At 54.0% G+C, this 23,235-nt stretch overlaps 1 protein-coding gene across 1 annotated transcript; it reads left to right on the top strand.

Moving 5' to 3' along the window:
* The first annotated feature begins 11,182 nt into the window (after window positions 1–11,182).
* Window positions 11,183–18,286, top strand: Dusp7 (dual specificity phosphatase 7). Its single transcript, XM_027414393.2, is given in 4 exon segments — window positions 11,183–11,448; window positions 11,451–11,900; window positions 13,290–13,724; window positions 16,154–18,286. Coding segments are annotated over 4 exon segments (1,263 nt in total). The 5' UTR covers window positions 11,183–11,378; the 3' UTR covers window positions 16,462–18,286.
* Window positions 18,287–23,235: the final 4,949 nt, after the last annotated feature.

A 23,235-nucleotide genomic window follows, 5' to 3' on the forward strand; every position in this document is an offset into this window, starting at 1 on the left:
GCGTCAATGTATTCCTATACCGTGGAATTGTCTCCAGGGGCGTGATCATGTGACCGGCCCCTTGTATAGCAGTGTACCTAGTGGGCCTAGAGTTCTATGGAATCCATTCTGGAAAATACTATAGGTAGGACAGTCAGGGGCTCCCTAATAAAAAAGGCCCTCCTGGATCTGAACAGTAATTTTCCTCTGGCTCTTAGGAAAAGTGGACACTGAGTGGCGGCGACAGCTAAGAAGGGTGTGGGAGCCCATGGCAGAGGGGGTGCTACTGTGGCCAAGACTAGAGGCAGAAGGATGCTTGAGTCAGGCCAGGGCCCTGGTGACTCCCCACCTGATCTTCCTCAGGCAAGAGCAGGCAAGTGGGTGGGACAGCATGGGTGCTGAAGCCCAGGCTGGCAGGCAGGGGTTTTCCCATGCAATGAGACCTGCACGGGCAGGCCCAGGGTGTTGGGAGTGTCCACACTGCCACCCCACGGCAATCTCAGCCTGGGGATGGGGCAGCCACTGGCTCAAGGTTCAAAAGAGCTCCTTTGTCTCTGCTTCCCACCCAGCTGGGGCCGGCCTCTGCCCAGAGCCCACTCTACCTACATGCTGGGACAGGTGTACCACACCCTCCTGGCACTCTGCTCCAGAGGCCTGCCCACCAGGGTCCTCCACTAGCCTATGCCCTCTGTCCTGTCTGAACACAATGAGGGATAAGCAGGGGGAGACTAGGCCTGCCACACACACAAATGCCTTTCCTGCCTCATAGAAGGCATGGCATCCCACAACCCACTTTACAGAGAAAGCAACAGGTTGGGGTTGGAACCAACTATCTTAGCCTTTCCAGTTTCCACCCCCACCCTGAAAGTCCTGAAAGTCACAGCGTAGGGCCTGACAGGTGTCTGTATTTGACCTTGTCTGACAATTGGACCAGGCCAAAACTACTCCTGCTACCTATAGGGCATGAGAACAAAACAGCTCATCTATGCTCAGCCAGCCCACTGGACCCAAGAGGCATTTCCTCAGTATTTCCAACTAAGAACCTGCCAGGCTTCCCTCTGGGAGTTAGCTAGGCAGATGGAGAGATGAAGGGCCAAGGGCTGGAGCCCCGCCTGGAGCCAAAGCAACAGCACAGTTGATGTCTTCTTAGCTCTCCCGGTCTCCCTGTGGCTCTTGGGGGCTGCCCGCAAGTCCCACATCTGGGTAGAGCCTGGGTTCTGAGGAGTCCAACCACTTCTCTACCCTAGTCACTGCACTGCGACAGTGGTTCCGGGCTGGCTCCTGCTTCAGAATCTCTGCTGAGTGCCCAACTATAGCCAAAAACCTGTCCCCTGTCCTAGGGTCAACTCTGCCTAGAGACAGGCAGAGTGATAGTTTTGCTTTGGGTTTTGCTGTCTTCCTTCCTTCCTTCCTTCCTTCCTTCCTTCCTTCCTTCCTTCCTTCCTTCCTCTCCCTCCCTCTCTCTCTTTCTTTCTTCTTCCTCTTCTTTTTATTTTTACTTTTTTTGAGAGACAAGCTCTCACTATGCTGCTCTAGCTGTCCTGGAACTCACTACGTAGACCAGGTTACCCTCGAACTCACAGAGATCAGAGATTCACTTGCCTCTGCCCACCAAGTGCTGGGATTAAAGGTGTGTGCCACTATGCCTGGCTCATGCTCTCTTCATGAACTATAGCTGGGTGCCAGGAGGAAGACAGGGTAACTTCCAGCAAAGCTAGCCTCTTGCCCAGCCTGTCCTCAAATGAGAGAGGGGTCAAAGTTCACTGAAACTCTGCACCCTTCCACAATCCTTTGTGTGTTTCATGGGGTGGAGGGGACCTTCCTTGGGACACTTGCTGATTTGGCAGGAGTGGGACTGGGTGCAACCAGGCCACACAGGGGCATCCCCTTTCTGTTTCCCAGTGCCAACAAACCTGGGGACAGGCAGCCTAGCTCCAGGACAGCCCAGCCTATATAAGATGTACTAGGTGTGAAACCTGGGACAGAGACCTCAAGCCAGCACCCGTGTCTGGCCAGGCCAGGTGGTTCCCAGGCTATGTTCTCGGCATCATCATGGTCACTGTCATTGTCACCATCAATACCTCATAGGAGGGATTCCTGAAAAACAGGGCTGAGTAGGCTGGTAGGGAGGGGAACAGACAGGCTCAGGCGACAGGCAGATGCTAATGAGGCAATTAGGCCTAGCAGTTACTGAGAGACCTGCCCACCTAAGGCAAGCCCAGCCCAGGCCCCTGGCACATCCGCCAGCCCAGGCCAGGTGCCCTGGGAATTCCTGACCTACTCCACCCTCCCAGCCTCAAAGGTGGGACTGGCTTGATTGTCAAGAACCTTTTTACTCCTGCTTTCCAAGTTCAAAAACCATAGACACGTTTGGAGAGACAGAACCAGGGGCCCCTAATTCCATCACTACTTTTTATACTTGAGTTAGGGGAGTTAGCAGGGCCTAACCCATAGGTTCTCTAGGCTGAGGTAGCCATAAAAGGACCAGAAGCTTAATGCCAGAGGCCAAGGATGACATGGTGAGCAGTAGCAGGGAGCTAAATACCCTGTTTTTCGAAGCTATGCTTTCTTAAGAGTCCAGGGTGGGCTCACGGGAGTGCTGCCTCTAGCCAGGAGGACGGACAGACAGTTCCTGGGATGCCAGAAAGAGGGGGATACTTTAGGGCAGGGCCCCCTTCCCTCCCTGCCCAGTCTATTAGGCCCAAGAAAATTTCCCCCAGGCTGTGGAGTGGCTTCTCCTGGCTCTCCAGAGATGACTTCAGTGTCAGCAGATAGAGCATATGGCTGAGTCAACCCCCCCCCCACCCCTCCTCCAGGTTTAAGGGGTGCTGGTATGGGCCTGGAACCCAATCTCAGGACCCTAAGGATTCGAGTTCCACAAAGAGGCTAAAGTTCTGGTTCAGCCTGTGAAGGAAGGGTATGCCATACTGATCCTAGCAGGGGAAGGAGTAGCTCTGACAGGAATTTGAGGCCAGGCCATGGGGGATAGCAGGGGCTCAGGGCAGGGAGCCTTTGGTCTCCAGGTACTCCTACGAGCAACTCCAGGTAGGTCAGATGGGACATCCTGAAGGCCACAATGGGAATGAAAGTGAGAGGCTTCCGGAATCATACCATGTGACAGGGGAGGCCCCAAAACATTTTAAATCATAGGCGTACATGCTTATGGCTGACAACATGGAAGCTTCCAGAAGCATGCTGGGGTGGGTTCTAATCCTGACACAGCCACTTTGTAGGTATCTACTCTGGCTCAGAAGGGGACAGGTGGGTCCGGGGAGGAAAAAAAGAGAAGGTAATCCAAGGCATAAGCAGAAAGGCAAGTTCTAGCAGAGGGACTGATAAGTGCCACCACCACCCAAGCAAGAACCAGCAAAGGTGTCCAAGAGGAAGCCAGATGGACCTTGTCAGAGGCTAGCCAAAGAGTAAGAGAGTGTGGTAGACAGTTGAGACTCCAGGTCCTGGGTAGAGTAACTGTGTTTGTCATAGAAGCCGAAAACCACCCACCCTGCAGCCCCTCTATGGGATAAGTGGCTGCCTGTTTTCTCCCACCCCCAGTCTTCCCACACTGTGCCAGCCTTCTGACCTGAGGGTGTGGGACGTGGAGAGGGCAGAGGAGCCTGGAACCAGTTGAGAACCCCTGGCAAAGAAAGAGGAACTCTGGATTTTAGTCCGGTCCCAGGCCTTGGCCATGGCTTGACTTGTGACCATGGGCCTCAGTTTCTTCATCTGTCAAAGAAGTTGGCAGCGCTCCCAGAGCTGACGCAAAGCCCAGGGAACATGTTGGACACAGTCAGATGTGCACCTGGCCAGTAAGCCCAAGGGGCTGTGTGTGGGAACTCATACTGGGAGCCCCGGGCAGTCCTCCACCCTCCCCCTAGACCGCCCTTCCCACTTGCTCATGTTTGTGTCCCTTCCCATCACCTGGGCCACCATGACTCACCCCCCAGCCCTGTGGGTATATGAGTAACTGGCTGGGACCAGTGCCAAGCCAGTGGGCAAGACACTTCCCTTCCTGGGCCTCAGCTTTTCCATCTGTAGAACGGTCAGAGCCCTGCTCTGCTCACCTCACTGAGGAATCTGGGACCATTGCAGGGCTGAGGACGTGAAAGCAAGAGATGGCCATGAAGAGAGGGTAGCACAGGCCTCCAGAGCTACACCCAGAGCTAACCAGCGCAGCAGTCCCCATCTTCTCAGAGATACCAAGAATTTGGAATGGACGGTGGGATGTCTGGCTACTCTAAGATTCTGGCTTGACACTGTGGGTAGTACGACTTGAGTGATAAAAGGGACTGGGCCCAGGAGGATGAATTGCCTTTAAGTAGGTAAAGGGTAGGAACTGCTGGACCCTATAAGGGAGAATTTGAAGCTTGAACAGACCCTACTGTGGCCAGGCAGAAAAACTTCCTGAGCAAGGGGCTTCTCAGGAACTAGAGATATGATGATGGGCATTGTGGCATATAATTCCAGTGGGGGAATGGGCCCGAGAGTTCAAGGCCAGCCTGGGTACAAATCGGCCTGGAGATAGAGCTCAGTGACGGAGTGCTTGTCTATTGTGTGAGAAAGTCCCTAAGTTCAATCCCCATGACTTGGGAAGGGGGTAGGATGAGTTCAGAGGGTGGGGATAGGCGCACTGTGTCTGGACCAGGGAGTGAGAGGGGCAAGATAACATGAGTGAGGGGGTGTGGAGAGAGGCCAGAGCTGGTATGGCTGTGAATTAAGTCCACCACAAAGAAGGGGTTTTGTGTGTTTTTGCAGTGCAAGGGCATGAGTATGGAGACAGGGAAAAACTCTGTGTGTGTCCCCTCCCTTCCATCATGTGATCCCAGGGATGGAACTCAGATCCACAGGCTCAGTGTTAAGTATCTACACCTGGTAAGCCATTTCACCAGCCCCTAATTTTTTATTTTTGAGCCAAGGTCTCACTAAATTGCCCACTGTGGCCTTCAATTCACTCTACAGTCTAGTCGGGGTTGGGCTTGTGAACCTCCCACCTCAACCTCTTAGATAGCTGGGGACTACAGACTTGTGTTACCAGATCTGGCTGCGAATAGGTCTTATGTCCTTTTCCTGTCACAATTGTTTGGCCTGGTAATGTTTGCTGTAAAGATTTTGGAAGCCAGAGTGTGGCTTAGCAAGAAGAAGTGCTGCAATTGACTAGTAATGTCTGCCTGGAATAAAACATGGATGACTGCCCCATGTGGATTCCTGCCTCCTATTTCCCCTCCTCAGACTGGTTTCTGTAGACGGAGCCTGTGGCTGAGAAAGGCACACTCTCAGAGTGAGTAGCCACGAGGACTCAACATAGGAAGGTTCTGCTCTGTCCTCTGTTAGAGGACTTAACATTATTTTGATCTTACACAAATGCCCATTCCTGGCTTATTATCTTTCCTGGCACAGAGCAGGCTCTCAAAAAGTGTTTGAGAAGCCAGGAAGTGGTAGTGATCCTTTGATCCCAGAACTTGGGAGGCAGAGGCAGGTGGATCTCTGTGAACAGAGCTAGTTCCCGGACAGTCAAGACTACACAAAGAAACCCTGTCTCAAAAAACAAACAAGTGTTTGAGAAGGAGCAGGTGGAGGCTAGCCTAAGACCTGGCTCTCTTCTCTTCCTCGCCTTTGCTTTCTCTAGGCAACCTTGGGGAATCAGATTCCCACAGATATTTCCGAGGCCCTTGCTTCTGTCCTGTCATGTCTTGTGCTCTGATTGACCTGGACATGGCCCTATCTCTTGCTCTGGTTATTTGTTCCCCAAGGCTCTGCATTCTCACCTGCTCAGCCCACACATCTGGGCAGATGTGTCTTCCAGTTTACCCTGTGCCCTAGGGGTGTCATTTGGGACCAGGGGGAGGGCAGGGGGCAAGCCAAGGGTGGAATCCTCATCCTTCAAGACTTTTCACCACTGAGACCCTAGAACCAACTAATAGGAGACAGCGAGTCTGGTGATTTGGGGGACAGTGTGCTTCCCATTGTTTGGTGGGACAGCCCCTCTGGCTAGCCTGTCTACCCCACCTAACAGGAGCAGCAAGTGCCAGACAGGGGACTGAGTATATGTGTGCATCTAACAATGTATGCACATACACTTAGATACCTGTGAGCATGTATGGATCCCAGGGAGATCTATGTCTTGGAGCCCACGTTGTGAGTTCTTGAATGTGTCTGTGTGTAGAGGCAAACATAGGAGCATGCACAGCAAGAGTTCTGTTTGGGACTAGTCTTTCACAGATCACTGCTGGCCTACTTGTCTGCACATCTGCCCAGGTGAGTGACCCACCAAGGGTAAGCACGCTGTTCCAAGAAGTAAGGGTAAGCAGAATGAGTTTCCAGTGGTGGCATGGGGAAGCATCACTGGGCACAGGGTGGTTGAGCCAACAGCAGCAGGAGTCACTGACTGCAGTGTTCATAGCCCCAGCCCCTGCTCATCTCCTTCTCTTCCTTCCTTCCTTCCTTCCTTCCTTCCTTTCTTCCTTTTTCTTTTCTTTTTGTTTGTTTTTCAAGACCAAGTTTCTCTTTGTAACAGTCCTGGCTGTCCAAGAACTAACTCTGTAGAACAGGCTAGCCTGAAACTCAGATCTGCCTACCTCTGAGATGCAGGGATTAAAAGTGTGCACCACCACCACCTGGCACCCCTGCTCATTTCTGATAGGGGATGGTAGGTAGATCTGCTAGGAAGTCACCCTCTGAGCTGGAATCATAGGATACACCCGTAGTCCCAGCATTCAGGAGACAGAAACGAGGATTGTAATTTGAAGCCAGCCTGGGCTACAACCCAGGCTTACAAAAGAAAGGTCTTGTCTCAAAATAATACAAAAAAACCACACAAACAAGAAAAAAGATGGAAGGGTTGAAGAAAGGAGAGAGAATATATAAGGTAAATAGGTGCTCACCCTAAACCTGTGCTAGCTTCTTTGGGCTCAGGAGGACAAGAAAGTGACCCCTACCTACAGGACATGCTACTCAACATGGCTGCCCATCTTGAAGAAATTCACGTTGGGTGACATAGCAGTGGGATCGCCAAGCCGGGGGGGGGGGGGGCACACCAGTTCACATCTATTCTTGGGGATCTGCAGCTCCTCTCAGCAAACAGAAAAACGGCAGGAAATGCCCCTCCCCCATCGTGGCCAGGCTTGCCCTCCTCCTCATTCTGGGTTGGATGTGCACAGACAGGGAAGGCAGCTTCAAACGTGCCTTGTGGGTTCCAGGTAATTAGGAATGAGACAGGGGCAGAGGAAGTGGATGACCGTACTACATGCCACTGGGCTTCCAAACTGAGCAAGACTATAGCTGTACTCCCTGGTAGCTGTGAGGGGATGCAGACAGGATGGGACAAGGGTCCTAGAAGCTCAGAAGCAGCTAATCTGACTAAAGAATCAGAGGAGGCTCCTGGAAAGTGACATCTAAACTGAGATCAGAAAGTAGGTGATGGCTAGAGGCAAAAATTGTCCAGGTCTTTGCAGGGGACGGTTGTTGTGCAACAGTTTCCTCTGCGATTGAAACATTCTGTCCTGCAGGGAAGCTTCTTAAGTAGGAAGGTAAACAACTCAAAATAGCTTCAGGAAGTCCCTGACACCGACCAGATTCACTAGGCCCCTCCCTGCCAGAGTAAGCAATAAAGGCTGAGCCGTCCTCAAAGGAGAGCAGAGGCAAGCTGCAAAGAAGACTCTGAGCCTGGAAGAAGCACAAGCAGAAGCCAGCCGAGCTGCCTGGAAGAGGTTTAGCACAGTCACTTGGAAAGGACACTCTCCAGCCTGTTGAGCTGCAGGCTGTGCAGGGTGCTCCAAGTACCTAGCTTCTATGAGCTGTCACCATGCCGGGGTGAGCTTTGGTGATGCAGCTAGATGTCTTTGAGTCATTTCCGCTCCTGTAAGTAACCCCAATAAAACTCATGGTTCACCAAGTTGGACTTTGGTGGTATCCATACTTTGGTCTGTCACAGGCTCTCTATCTGGAGTAAGTAGATGTGTGTATTGTCATCTCCTCATGAAGTTTTGTCACACAACAATGGTGCAAAGGCCTGTTGCACAATCCTTCTGGGATTTGCTTACCTTAGGGGTGCAGACCTGAGAGGGTCTGCTCTTCCTTTCCCTCAGGGATACCCTGGTAAGCTAGGCACTTCTATGAGATGCAAGAGATTAAAAAGAAAGAATATCTGTAGGGAGGGGGCACCAGGTTCCCAGCAATACAAACAGAACATGTCTCTCAAGGGCCTTCTTCCAGTATCTATGAGGGAGACTCAGGACCTGCGTGTCCACTCAGAACCAAGGCTTTGGGACTTTCCTCCAGCCTGGGTGATGGAGGCCCGGACCCTGCTAGCTTCCTTTCCTGGCATCCCTTTGTTCCCACAGTTGACCCCTCCCCACATGGGCTCCCTCACCCTGGTATGTCACTCCTAGTCTCTGTTATTAAGACTAATTAGGATCGAGCATCTCACACTGCTTTTTACATCCCTACTGAACGCACAGCCACCCCTGCCCAGGAGCATTTCCAATTCCCACCATCCTGAAGATGTGTGTCCCTTTGAGGGACTCCAGAGAGGAGAGAGACCAAACTGTGAGCCAACATAAGGGATGGCAGACCTTCTAGCCTTTTTCTAGGTCAAGAGGTGGACCTGTGAGTACATCCAAAAGGTATCTCTTCCAACTGAGCCATCACTGGGCCAAACCCAGCTAATTCCCGGCCTCCCATCCCCAAGCCCTCAGAAGAAAGCATGCCTGTACACAGTGGATCCAGCCTTACCTGAGGACAGCAGGAGACTCTTGTTCAAGTGGTGCTAGCTTGCCCCTCTGGGGATGTCTCCCTGCCAGCATGTTAGTAAATCATGGACTCAGCTGAGGAGAGGCCATAAGCCCAATCTTTCTTCTAAAGAAAAAGGTCTCCAGGTTTGATTCCCAGCACCCACATAGTGGCTCACAGCCATCTCTAATCCTAGTCCCAGGGGATCCTGTGCCCACCTCTGGCCTCTGTGGGCATCAGACACCCACCCAAGTGGTACATGAACATACAAACCAACAGAACAGTTAAATTTTTTTTTTTTTAATTAAAGCCAGGTGGTAGTGGCCTTTAATCCCAGCTCGAAGGAGGCAGAGGCAGGTATAAGAATTTGAGGCCAGCCTGGTCTACAGAGCTAGTTCCAGGAAGGCCAGTGCTACACAGACAAACCCTGTAGTGAAAAACAAAAAACAAAAAAATTAAAAGGAAAGGGCCTCTTTAGGCTGCTGAGGGTCTGGGTAGAACAGAGATGAGCATTTAACACTGGTAGCAGAGAGGGACAAGCACCCAGGCTGCTGGTGCTGATGCATGGAAGAGGGACTGTTGCTTCAGCCCCAGGGTCTGAGCCCTCAGATCTGCTAAATTCAGTCTCCCCTGGGGGACTGCTGCTGCATCCATCTCCGACAACCAGCACCCAGACTGGCCCCAGGAGTACAGCCCCAGTGGCTGTTCTCTATTGGGAAGGATGATGGATGGGTAGACAGTTTGAATATTGTCTGAATTAGTGTGCTCTCCCCCACACTCTCCTCTCTCCCCTCCCCCACTTATTATTATTATTTTTTTTGACACAAGGTTTCTCTGTGTAGCCTTGGCTGTCATGGAACTCTCTCTGTAGACTAGCCTTGAACTCAGAAATCCACTTGCCTCTTCTTCCTGAGTGCTGGGATTAAAGGCCAACACTGCCAGCCCGAATTAGCACTTGCGTTGGCAAAACTGAGGCCAAGAATGGAGAACCATACTCAGGTCATACCAGACATCTTCAAGCCGGAGGACCGACTGGGCCTTGCCACTTGGACGATAGCTCTGTCTACAAGCAGAACAGTACTCCCCAAAGTCAATTCTCCTTTACATCTACAATACCGCCCCCCCCACACACACACACACACACACACACACACACACAAGACCTTCTATGGTTGTCCCACTATGACTTTCTGATAGTGAATGTAGAAGAGGGCTCCTATGGCTGTCTGGGAGGAAACCCTCTAAGTGGGAACCGGGGACTGAAACTACAGCCAGACCTGACACCACTGCCAGCCCATGTGGGGTTGGGGGCAAGGTGGCTCAGAGATGGACTAGCTCGGGACAGAGTGAAGGATTAGGCGTCAAGTTGAGCCACCCTGCCCGTCAAGAGAATGCACCAGGGGCTGGGAGGGAACATTTCCCTCCCAGGAAAAACCACCTTAGTTTGGTAAAGAACACACGGAACACACGGCACACACGCTGCGCACGCGCGCCCCCGGACTCCAGCGGCTTTGTTTCAGCGGTACCTGCAGATCTATTTACCTCCTCAGCCCCGCCCTCCTGAGAGCTTATATACCAAGCCCAGCGAGACCCCGCCCACTGGCAGCTGGGTGGAACCCGCTGCCGGCCCCGCCTCCTTTCCCCACCGCCTCTTTCGGCGGTGATTGACTATCTGCCGCGCGCGTGCCCGCCTACCGCAAACGTTGATTGGTGCACGGAGGGAGGTAGGTGAAGGAAAGCTGATTATGGAGCTCTTTCTCCCTCCCACCCGCCCCAGTGGGAAAGTCACGTGGCGCTTCACTCGGCGCTAGCCACCGCCGCACTTGTAAAAGCCTTCTTAAAGAGCTCGCGTTCCCTTACCCAGGGACCCAAGGTCCTTTCAGACTCTTTCCAGCTGTGCCTGCGGTGGGTGACAGTGGTCCTCGAACCATCCTACCCCCGAGAGTCACGTGGGGGACGGTTCCCTCAGCAGACTTGCTGGGGTAAAGCCCTCCAACTCAGGTCAGGAACCCTACGGCCATCCCGAGGGATGATGCGGTTATCCAAAACTGCGACCGCCTGACACAGAGCACGACGCGCAGTGGGAGTTCAGTTTCCATGTGTTGAATGAACGCGACCCGAGAATGAATGAGGGTACCAGACGAGAGGAGGGAAGGTTGGCTCTAGGTGGCCGCCCCCCACGCCCCACTCGTGGAGAAACTCTGCCTTTGTAAATGTTGGGTGGGGCCCCCGTGCAGCCTTCCTGCAGGGCACAGATCTAGGCGCTCAGCCACAGGGGATCCAAGAGGGTGGCCTTGGCTGGGGCCCCTGGGCAGGTCGTAGCCAGGTCCGGGCTAGGCGGGACCGCAGGAGCCGACCGAGGGCGCTCCCGCGCAGCTGGCGGGGGAGGGGCCGCGGAGGCGCGGTGCCTTTAAGCCCGGGCGCCGGCCTCGCGGCCCCGCCTCCCGGAGGACGCCCGGGCGCGCGGCCGCCGGAGCCGCGGTTTAATTGGGGCTGTCAGGCCGCGGCACGCGGAGGGCCGGCCGGGCGGGACTGAGGCCGGAGGCTGGGAGGCCGGGGCGGCGGGCGCGCGGCTCGGCGGGAGGCGGGCGCCCGGAGACGCGGCTGGGGCCAGCGCGGCCGGGGCGCCGTCCCAGGGCTGGGTTGCCCGGCCCCGGCCCCGGCCCGGGCTCCCCATGAAAAACCAGCTCGGCGGGCCCCCAGCGCGGGCGCACATGTCGGCTTCGGGGGCGGCGGCGGCGGCGACTGGGGCACCCGGGCGGGGTCGGAGCCCGGTGCGGGATCTGGGTCCGGAGCAGGCATCGGGGCGGGAGCGACGACGGGAGCGGGGGCCATGCCCTGCAAGAGCGCCGAGTGGCTGCAGGAGGAGCTGGAGGCGCGCGGTGGCGCGTCCCTTCTGCTGCTGGATTGCCGGCCGCACGAGCTCTTCGAGTCGTCGCACATCGAGACGGCCATCAATCTGGCCATCCCGGGTCTCATGCTGCGCCGCCTGCGCAAGGGCAACCTACCCATCCGCTCCATCATTCCCAACCATGCCGACAAGGAGCGCTTCGCCACGCGCTGCAAGGCGGCCACCGTGCTGCTCTACGACGAGGCCACGGCTGAGTGGCAGCCCGAGCCCGGTGCTCCCGCCTCGGTTCTCGGCCTGCTCCTGCAGAAGCTGCGAGACGACGGCTGCCAGGCCTACTACCTCCAAGGTGAGGGCAGAACCCAGACCCCCAGACAGCATTGGGGTTGCGCCGCTGCTCCCTGGCGCCCTAGCTGCAGGCTGTTTCCTTTCCACACGCTTGGCCAGGCCGGGCGCCACGTCGCCCCTGGCCCGAATCCGCCCTTCTTCTGGGAGCCATCCCCCAAGGTGTGGGCTTAGCCAGGCACAGGGGGACCCAATCTGTGTCCTCTTTCTCAGCACCATTTAGTGCCTGAAACAAACTTTTTCCCTTCCCATTTATTTATTTATTTATTTTCCCTGCTGATGGGGAGACAACAGCGCACAGGCTCCCGCTGAGCTCCTCCGGGGAGGGGAGAGATTCTGCTGGAACCCAGAAAGGATCAGGGCCCACAGGCTAGCCTGGAATTCGTGTCATTAGAAGGCTAAGATCGGGAAGGCACCTTTCACAGTCCCACCCAACCTCCTGTGCCTGGGGGTCGTTTGTGTTGGTTTCTCTGGAATCCCAGTATAGCCCCTACCAACCGGGATTGCGGCTTCTTGGAGGCACTTGGGCAGGATGTGAGCAGTGGCCCAGGTGTGTGTGTGTTGGAGGGTGGGTGTCCTCAGTCTGTTGCCTGTGAGTTTATAGAAGGGGGAGGCTGGCAGGCGGCCGGCAGGGGGGCTAGTGGCTGCAGCCGGTGTTTCCAATTAACATTCCAAAATGGCCTCTTGCTGGCAGCAGACAGGCTGGGAGGGGAGGGGAGTCCTGCGGCACCCGAGGGTGCCGTGCCGCAGGGCCATGCCTTGCTAGCTGCATGGTGCTCCTTGTCTCTCCTGTCCTTGTGTAGCCCCCATTGCCCTTCTCTGTGGGTCACATGCTGGGGGAGGGGGTGCTTGTGTTGAGAAGGGCTCCAAGAGAAAAGTGGATCACTAGTACCCATTTCTCCTCTTGCTGGGGGGAAGGACCAACGGTGGTGTCTTCACTTCACACCACCCTCTACAAGTGTGGTTGCTCAGGCTCCCTGTCTCTGACTGGCCCATATGTGTTCTGGTTCCTCTGGTTTTGGAATAGGGCTTGGCTAGCTAGCCCACAGGTGCTGGCCTGAGATGCGATCGGTGGTTTTTCTACTGAGTACTCACTCAGGTGTGTTAGGTGTAAGTGGGCCCTGTCCTCATATACTCTGTATCATGTGGCATGGGCAGTATTCAGGGTTATGGGAAAGGGCTCAGAGCTTAGGCCCCATTTTCCTTATCTTAGAAGTGGTATTCGTTTTGATGGCAAGAATACATGAGTGGGTGCCTGTGTAATGTGTTTGGCATGGTCCCATTGTCCTTTGACATGGACATGCTGTGGCCTTTGATATGGGGAATCCTGGCCATTAATAGTCCTTTGTGTCCCTTTTGGACTCACCAGACCCCAATCTTGCCCTGGCCACAGGTGGTTTCAACAAGTTCCAGACGGAATACTCAGAGCATTGTGAGACTAATGTGGACAGCTCGTCCTCTCCGAGTGGCTCACCACCCACCTCCGTGCTGGGCCTGGGGGGCCTGCGCATCAGCTCTGACTGCTCTGATGGCGAGTCAGACCGAGAGCTGCCCAGCAGTGCCACTGAGTCGGATGGCAGCCCTGTGCCGTCCAGCCAGCCAGCCTTCCCAGTCCAGATCCTGCCCTACCTCTACCTCGGCTGTGCCAAGGACTCTACCAACCTGGATGTACTTGGCAAGTATGGCATCAAATATATCCTCAATGTCACACCCAACCTGCCCAATGCCTTTGAGCATGGTGGCGAGTTCACCTACAAGCAGATCCCCATCTCTGACCATTGGAGCCAGAACCTCTCTCAGTTCTTCCCGGAGGCCATCAGCTTCATCGGTGAGTGTCTTTGTGCACTGGGCAGAGTGGGTGGGTGGGCGAGGCAAGGTGTGTGAGGGACACTGGGTGTCGCCCCTGCCCAGCTGGGTACTTCTGGGCCTGTCAAGACCTGTGTGTGCTGTGCATGTGCCAGCGTGTGCCCGTGGGTGTACCCATGCTTGCTGTGACTCACCCAGTCCCTCGGGCCCCTTTACCTGTTAGAACCTGAGCAGTCCCCTGAATCCTGGACTCCCCCAGCTCTCAGCACCTCCTGGGCTCTCTGTGGTCCAAACCTATGTTTTTCTGGCTTTGCTGTATTTTCAAGCGCAGCAGGCTGAAACATCACAGCTCACAGACTCCCACGGGTCTCACTTGCTCGGCATCACGCCTCGGCACATGTGTCTCTTCAGGATGGGGCTGTCATGATGCCTCTTTGGGCTTTATTGTGGATCTGAAAGGGCTAGAAAGTAGCCTTGGAGCCAGACTGACCCCAAATGGGCAGCTTCGGACATGTGATGCCCCCAAGTGCCTCTCTGGGACCCAGATGCTCTTAGCTACCTACATAGAAGAAAGTGGAGACAGCTTGAGAAAGGCTTCCATCCCTGACCTCAGCTGACTCAGGCTTCCCCTCCTGCTTCCTTCTTGGCCAGCTGGCTTGGAGGTCATCTCTTCTGGCCTCGAGTGTTAACCAGACAGCCAGGAAAGGACACAGGCTCGGGATAAACATAAACCCTATGCTCTTTGAGCCTGGTGCTTCTGTTTCTGCCCAGCCTCCAGCGGCAGGGTGAGGGAGATCCTGGGCAGTGTTTTCCAGATTGATGGCCACTGTGTCCAGCTGAGGGCGTTTGGTGTCAGCTGGGCTGGGCTAACTTTAACAACAGGAAGTGGGAGGCTTCCCCGCCTCATCCGCTTACTGGGAACCAAAACTAGGTGCCCGGGCTAGGAGGAAGGAAGGAAGCTAGGGCCTGGGGGAGGGGCTGCCCAGAGCTTCCAGCCCTGCCCCAGGGGACAGAGCCAAGCACTCTGGGGGTGCTACTTCAGTGTTTGGGCTCCCACAAAGAAGGAGGGGTGCAGAGAGGGGCCCCAGGTTACTCAGGACTAAGGCCCAGCTTGTGGGTGGTTTCATTCTTAAAAGTTCTCCATTTCTGGTGAGGAACAAGGAAACAAAACAGGATACAGAGGTGGAAGGGAAAGGTTCCCCTTATATACAAGTGATGGAATCAGGGCCCCAGCCTCCCATTAGAACTGAGTAAGGCAGGATTGAGCCACTCTGAAAGCTCCAAGGAAAAGTTTCAGTGTGGGTCATCTGGGAGTGACCCTGCTGTGTTTAGGGCTTTTCTTGTCATTTCCCCAAATTTCAAATCAAACCACTTGACTCTTACAGAGCCATATCTGTTACCTCTCATGCCGATTCTGCCCCCAGTACCAGAACCATTGGCAGTCCCACTGTCGACTTAGGAGGAGGTCCCCTCAGATGAACGGAGATGATGAGGGGAAACTTGGCCAGGCCAGAGACAGTAAAGAATTCTTGGTGAACAAGTGTGTCTTACAGGAGAGTTATCAATTGCCTACTGTGTTTCTGGCTTCCAGGAGGCTTGGAGGCAGGGATCTTACGGGCCCTGGGACCGTCTCTTGTTAGTTCGTGTCTTTGGCAGCAGTGCTACAGAAAGAAGCTGCCACTGTGGGGTCTAGAGGAGAAGATCCCAGCGCCGCTGTTCAGTAGCGCAGTCAGTATTTGTAGAGTTGATAATGTAATGCCAGGCAGAGGTGCCCTTGATGTCCCTGGAGGAAGCTGGAAGGATTGGGGCAGGAGGAAAGGGGACTGGCTGTGGTAGGTAGGAGATGTCATTCTCACCCCTGGGTCTTCAGGAGCTGGGATTAAGGCCTTGGGGCTGATTGGAGAGTACATGGCCATGCACCCACTTCTTTCCACGGGTGCCTGCCCCAAACCACCATTCCAGGATGTTCTGGAGTCCCTTTGGGAGTGGGTGCTAAATAGAAGGACCCTCTGTGTATGTGGCCTTGTCGCTTTGTTTCTGCATCTGTTTCCACATTGACACAATGGATTTATTGGCTGTGGTGCCATCAAGAGAATGTGGGTGACGCCCTTTCTACCACTTGTAGCCATGGTGGGGCTAGTAGTGATCCCAGTGGTTCATCCCTCTTGATGAACCCTTCCTTGGCTCAGGTCCCTACAAAAGCACCGAGAATAATAAAGTCAGGCTGCATAGAGGAAGACCCTGAGGCACAGAGGTGGTCCAGGGCTCAACTGTAGCATGGTATTGCCCTCTACCACGCCATCTGTGCTGGGTTTTATCAGGCCCTTCAAGCATCAGACTGTGCTGGTGGTCCCATGTACCTCAGCCTTGCACTGTGGCTACCTGCCCACTTGTTTGGGTGGGAGGTTTCTTGGAGATAGCTCTGCCCTGACCCGTGTCCCTATGTTTCAGATGAAGCCCGATCCAAGAAGTGCGGTGTCTTGGTGCACTGCCTTGCAGGCATCAGCCGTTCAGTGACAGTTACTGTAGCCTACCTGATGCAAAAGATGAACCTGTCCCTCAACGACGCCTACGACTTCGTTAAGAGGAAAAAGTCTAACATCTCACCCAATTTCAACTTCATGGGGCAGCTGCTGGACTTTGAGCGGACGCTGGGGCTCAGCAGCCCGTGCGACAACCACGCACCCAGTGAACAGCTCTACTTCTCCACTCCCACCAACCACAACCTGTTCCCCATCAACACCCTCGAGTCCACGTGAGGCCTGACACACTAATGGGCGCAGCACCAGGGTCCCCCTGCCTTCCACAGGGCCCGATGGGGGGGCCCTAGCCTGCTGCTCCCCTGGCCTGAAGAATGCACAGATGTTACCTGTGTCCAGAGGACCGGGCTGAGCAGTCACTGAGCTCCCACGTTGTCCTGGGCAGGGCCCACAGCAAGACTGCTTGTGGTAGCACTTGCTGTTGTGGCTTCAGCTTTCCAGACATGTGTTGCTGAAGTGAGCATTGGTCTCAACTTTCAGACTGGTGGCTTGGGGGGCCAGTGGGGCCTTGTGTCTGCCCCAGGACATCCATTCTGCTGATAGCCCAGCCATTGTGACTGTTTTTAAAGACATATCCACAGACCTGAGTTTACTACTTCTGGCAGGTAATCCAAGCTCCCTGGAGCACAGAGTGTTCAAGCTCTTCTTGATTTTCTTTTCTTTTCTTTCTTTCTTTTTTTTTTTTTAACAAAAAGTGTTATTTTTCAGGTTACATGCAACAGTGTATTGTATAAACCAATATTTCACCCCTTTCTTAATCTGCAAGAGAGAGAGAGAGAGAGATGTTCTCAGTTTCATTTCTTCCTATTTCAAAAAGCAACCATTGTGGGGTTTTTTTGTGTTGTTGTTGTTTTCAATGGAAAAGACAAACCACATGTTCTTGACCAAATGCATTTTGCACATGTGTGAAGCCTCTCTTTTCCCAGCAGGCCATTCTTGGGAGGGGGGTGGGTTGCTGCTTTCCAGGCATCAGGACCCCTGGTTATACCATCTCTAACCTGTGGCCCAGCCGAGTTCAGTGCTGCATTTGCACTGATGAGTTGCTGTGAGTTGTGCTTGGTGGGCACTGGTGGTCTTTGCATTGTCTGTCCTCCTAGCCACCTTCTGAGAATCCTGCAGGCCTCTCTGAGGCAGGTTGTGATGGTCTTGCTGGAGGCGGTGCCACAGGGAAATGCCAAGCAGTAGTATTAGCCACGTGGGCTCAGCTTTTTTATAAATTTCCCCACAACTTGTGTCATCATCTCGGTCTCTGACTGGGAATAGAGACCCCACAGTACCTGGGTAAAGAATGGGTGGTGGGCACACCCTGCCTTCTGGTCTTTTCCCTAATCCTCACTGTGGCTTTGATCCAGTTACAACTCCCAGCCCCCTTGTCTAGGTGCATGCCTGCCCTGGCCTGTGTTGCCCATGCCTTTTACCTGCAGGCAACTTTATATGCATGGCAACTTAAGGGCGGGGCAGGTGGGGCAAGGACAGGCCAGTGGAGGGAGTGTGAGGTTCTGTCTGCTACTCAGTATCCATAGCACAGCCACAGATTCTATAATGTTCCTCCAGTTTTATTCCTTTTCAAGACTCTTATCAGAAACCATGAGAAATGGGAAGGGTGGGGGTGCTGGGGTCCTGGTGGAGCCAGCACCCGCAGTAGGCAGTGAGTGAGGTCACAGAAACACCACCCCACCACATCTTACCTCACAGGGGTGGTTTTCAGGGATTCTTTAGGGCACCAGGTTAAAATCTTGCCACAGTTGAGAAATGGACAAGAAACTTCCATGCTGTATGTGGTATGTCTCTGTCTCTCTCTCTCTCTGTCTCTCTCATTTTTAAAAAGAAAAGCCCAGAAAGATGGATCAGAGTGTAAATGAGTGTATACCAGAGAGGGTGGCCAGTTTTGCTTTATGATCTTATGAAGGAAAATTTGTGACCCTACACACACACACATACACATACACACACACACATATACATATATATATATATATATTATATCCCGAGCCAGCAACGGGACTTTGTTTATATTGCAAATAAATATTATTTTTTCTTTAAATGGAGTTGTGGTGTTCAATAAGGGCCTGGGGAGGTAAGACAGGAGTAGTGTGACCTGTTCCCATGAGAATGGGCCTCATCTTCTCTAGAGTCTGCCAGGAGGTGCTCCAGTATAGGAGGAAGCAGCCAGGGCTTCTGGATAAAGTCTCTCTCTTTCTCTTGTCACCATCTTTAGAGTCAAGCCAGGCAGTGGTGGCACACACCTTTGATCCCAGCGCTTGGGAGGCAGAGGCAGGTGGATCTCTTGAGTTCTAGGCCAGCCTGGTCTATAGAGCAAGTTCCAGGATAGCCAGGGCTGCACAGAGAAACCCTGTTCTGAAAAAACTTAAGAAGAGCCAAGTTCACAGAGATACCAAGCTCTTCCTATGTTTGGCATGGTGAGCACATGTTTTTCTGGTGAGGGTATGGGCATGCTCAGGCCTCCATTGGGACTCCCCCTGGTAATAACAGTTGGGAGCAAGAGAGTGGCTCTGGTGAGTGGTGAGTGGCGGCCGCAGTGGGCAGCAGCCGCCTTATTGGAGATGTGCTTCAATCCCTTTAGGCGCTACCTGCGGCAGGTGTACACAGGTGCAGGGTGGGTAGGCAGGGCCAGAAGTGAGGACAGCCTCACCTCCCAGGACTTTCCCTCTGTATCTAGGCTCTTCTCTGACCTTGTCTCATTGCTGCTCACAGAATTCCAGAATGGCCACCATCTTCGCAGCTAGGCCTGTGACAGAGAGAGGCCAGGTTCTGCCACCAAAAGTGGCTCAACTCTGCTGTGACTGGCAGCCTCAGTTCAGTGCTTGGGACATTAAAGGGCCCCACAGCCCTGCACGTCTAGGGCCAGAGAAGTGGGGGTTCTCACAGTATTGGCGAAGGGGTGGTTGCTACTTCTGCTGTCAGAGTTCTTCAGGGCCATGGTTCTTCTGTGCCAGGGGCAGGCAGGGGTGGGTGTCTGAGAAGGCAGAGACTGCGCCTTTGTTCCCTCTCAGTGCCCTTGCCTGGGGCTGGGGAAGCCCGCGGGCGCCTGGCTGGGGGCTGGGCCCTTAACAGGCCGAGTAAGTGCCTGGCAGTGCCAGTGTGCCCAAGGACATTATGGGGGTGGGAACAGCAGTCATTTCCTGAACAGACTCCTCAAGCTGAGGACTGAGGGCTTAAGAGGACACGAAGGGGACCAGCCCCATCATTTCCCAACCATGGAACCTAAGCCCAGTAGTCTCTCTGACCCTCAGTATCCTCATTGTATAGAAATTCCTCCTTCACAGTGTCTGGCTAAGGCTGAGTGGCTGTGCCCTGGCTCCCTGCTGTGAAGCGTTAGGCTAGACCATGCAGCTCTGGACCCCAGACTCCAATCCTATGAATTCTATTACTCTGTCCTGTCACAGCCGAACCTCCATCCCATGGCTTCTGCTCGTGCCAAGCCCATCCTTGACTGGGGCCCCCAGCCACCAGCCTCCCCTGAGCTTGGGGCGAACACTACTGGCTCTGAGGCAGCATCCTCAGCTGCTCTACCCTGTGGCTCCCCTGACCCTTAGCCCTACAAGGTCCCTGTCCCTGCCCTTTCAGACGATTCCCCAGGAACCCAAAGAATTACATTGCTTTGCCGCTTTTTAGCATTCTCATGGTAGAAGGATCAAGCAAGCCACTTACTCACTGGCACATTCATGCACCAGCCATTTCCTGTGCTGGCTGGGCAGTCCCAGGAATGGGAACATGCCCCAGGGAAAGCTCTGTGATGTCAGCCTGGGTGGCAGGATAATGGGGCCATCAACTTGCCTTCTGATAAGTGAATCCAATTGCAATAGCAAGAGTGACTAAGGCTGGATACCAAGAGGAACTTGAAGCACTATAGACTAGTCACCTTGAGGGGGTGTGGGAACAAGGAGACCACATAAAAGATGCACATTTCCCTAGGGGAGTCCTCCTCTGAGCCTGAGATGGGAGAGACAGCCTTTAGGATAGGGGCCACTCTACCTATCTGCCACCCTCAAGATCAAAAACACTCATGCCTCCTGAATGGGGCGGGTGGTGGGTGGCAGCAAGCCGCGATGGGACATAGCCTCTCCCTGCCACTGTTACTGCCCAGAAAACTCAGGTGCTGGGATTCTGTGTCTCAGTATGGCTGTACCTGGGTCATCAACACCTACACCAAACAGAAGCCACGGGGTCTGTGGGAGTCTGGCTTTCCTAAGGAGCAGGTTAACAGGAGCCCTGGTACAGAAAGAGCATCTGTTTCTGGCTCTTGACACCTTTCTCCCTGCTTGTTTTGTGCACTAAGACACAGCATTTTTCTGTCTCTGAAGCCTCCCTGGACTGGACCTGTCTGATGCCAGAGACCTAGCAGACCCAAGGAAGCTTCACAGTGGGGCAGAGGGTTACAAGGGAGTAAGTCACTCCTCACCCTGCTGTCTTTTCTCAACGCCCTGCCTTCTCCATCAGTCTGGAGACTTTTCTCCCTCGGGCCCTGTGAGAGGCCAGACACACTCACTCATGAGCATGCGCCAGGCCTCCTCATTTCTCAGGCTGAACAGGTCCAAGCAGGTCCCATACTGATGAAGGAGAGAGCCTGTCTCTGCAACCTCCTCTCATTGTGTATGCCTTGAGTGACATCAGCCTTCCCAGACCTGGACATTAAATCCCAGCATTTAAAAGCTCTAGGGGCCTTATCCTCATTGTCTCTTAACTGGGCCACATGAGGAATCCACCTTGCCTAGGTGGGCAGCCCCCTCTCCAGGGCTTCTGTGACACACCTCCAAGGACACTGTCTGCAGCAGGGCTTCTGTGCTCTCTGGCCACATACCCTCTCACCTGAGGGCCTGGAGGTGGAGCAATGGGAGCAATTCCCTTCCACAGGAGACCTCTTAAGAGGCCAAAAGGCCCCGGAGTAACTTCCGGTTCAAGGATGTCAGGGTCTAATCGGCACTGTCAGATGTCCTAGTTGCTGTGTAGAAAGTGGCCTGAAGAGCAAGTGTTCAGGTCAGGATGAGGAGGAGGCTAGGTGGTCATTCAGGGTGGGTCAGAAGGGCTGGATCACGTGGCCAGGAGCTGACAGTGAGAGGACTTGGCCCTGTGGAAGTGGATGTCACATGTGAGCAGAGGGTCCCAACTTGTTTGCTCTATGTCCAGAGCCTGAATCCTGACTGCCAGCCTCATGGGTCCAAGCCTTAGGAGATGGTTCTTGGGGCTAGGAAAATGAGATGGTTTAGCCATGAGGACCTGAATTCCAATCCCCAGCATCCGTATAAATGCCAGTCACTGTAGTGTGTACCAGCTGTCCCAGCTAGGAAGGCAGAGGCAAGAGATCCCTCGAGCCTGCTAGCCGAACCACTCTAGTCGAATTGGTGTGTGATTCACTGGCCAGTAACAGACTCTGTCTCAAAAAAATAGAGCGAAAGAGCAATTGCAAAAGACACCCTACACTGACCTCTGGTCTACCCACGCATGTGTACATACACACGAACACACACACACACACACACACACACACACACACACACACACACACACACACACACACGATGGCCCCCAGGGCTTGTGTATGGGTCTCAATACCTCCTCATATTGCCTGAGGGGAACCTGTGCCACCTTCCCTATAAGACACACTGAGCACCCAGGAGAGGTGGATCCTCAGCGTCTTCCCTCCCCTTCCTTCCCTTTCCCGGAAAAGCACAACCCTGATGGCCCCTCTCAGACTTAGGAGTGTGAGCTACAGTGATGGTCATTTAGATAGGACCTCCCCATCCTTGCTGAAGAGCACCTTTCAGGGAACAGCCGCTGCCAATTCACTGAGAGACCTTGGGCAGGCCACCTTCATATAGTCATTGCCCAGTCTGATGACAATAATGACCTGGAGAGACCTGGCCCTCAGACGTGAACCCTCAGTTTTGGCTTCATCTTGGACAACTTGGCTACAGTACTCAAGAGGAGCCCAGGGGCCTGTGTCTAGCCCAAGAGGGCCAGTCCTGAAACCCTTTGGGGGGTCTAAGGGCTGCCAGGACAAGGTGGGACCAGGCCAAGTTTTTTTTCCACTCCAGCAGCAGACCCCTTACCAGTAGCCTCTTCTGTTTCCCTGTCTCTCCTCTCTTTCCAGGGGACACCCTCCTTCACTTGGTCCTGAGGCCTAGGGGAAGTCCAAGTGCTCTTAGCAGAGAGTACTTAGCCTTAGTGGTCCCAGATCCAGGGACTGGATCCAGGTCTGGAGACCAGCATGAATTCTGGCCATGCCCATGTGGCCATTAGAAAAGGCCTTAGTCGCAGCCCATTCCCTTCCAGTCTTGTCTTTGGATCTGTCTGCTTCCTATCCTATTACTATCTCCCCACAGCTTCCCAACCTGCCCACCCTAGCCCAGCATCTCTGGGAGCCCCTGTAGACCCTCTAACCCAGCCAAGACCTGGTTTCTACCTAGCTCTGCCTCTCCTCCCTGAAGATCTGGGAGCTAGGACTGCTGTATGTCAGGCATGGGCAAAGCCTTGCTCACACTTGTCCCAGATCCCTGGACCTGGAACTCTACTTTCTCTACCCAGTCCCTATGGGGGAAAGGGAGGCTAAATGATAACCGTCCCCCTTGGTCACTAGACATTCTGGTAGTCTAACTTCTGCCTTGTCCCTCTCACACCTCTGGCCAGAGAGTCTGAGTGTGATTTCTGTACATCTGTGATTCTCTGCCCTGGGCATCCTGCCCAGAAATGGCATTTCTGGGGCAAACACCTGTGTTCTGTTTTTTGACTAGGCTTCCGAAGGGAAAGAACAGGACTATTTGGTTTTCCTGCTGGCCTGTTGTCGCTGACTTGCAAAAACTGAAAGTCCCCTGTCCTTGGCAGAGGCTAGAGACCTAGCTAAGCACCCCTCCGTGGTCCAAGCCCCTGCCTGGCTTGCACTGCCCCTCCTGGTTGGTCTTGCCTGAAAGTTGTGCTGACTAGTGGGATCCTCGGCAGTTCTAACTGCAGCAAGAGTGATGATGATAATAACAT

Source organism: Cricetulus griseus, chromosome 4 (assembly GCF_003668045.3).
Source record: "Cricetulus griseus strain 17A/GY chromosome 4, alternate assembly CriGri-PICRH-1.0, whole genome shotgun sequence".
NCBI lineage: Eukaryota > Metazoa > Chordata > Mammalia > Rodentia > Cricetidae > Cricetulus > Cricetulus griseus.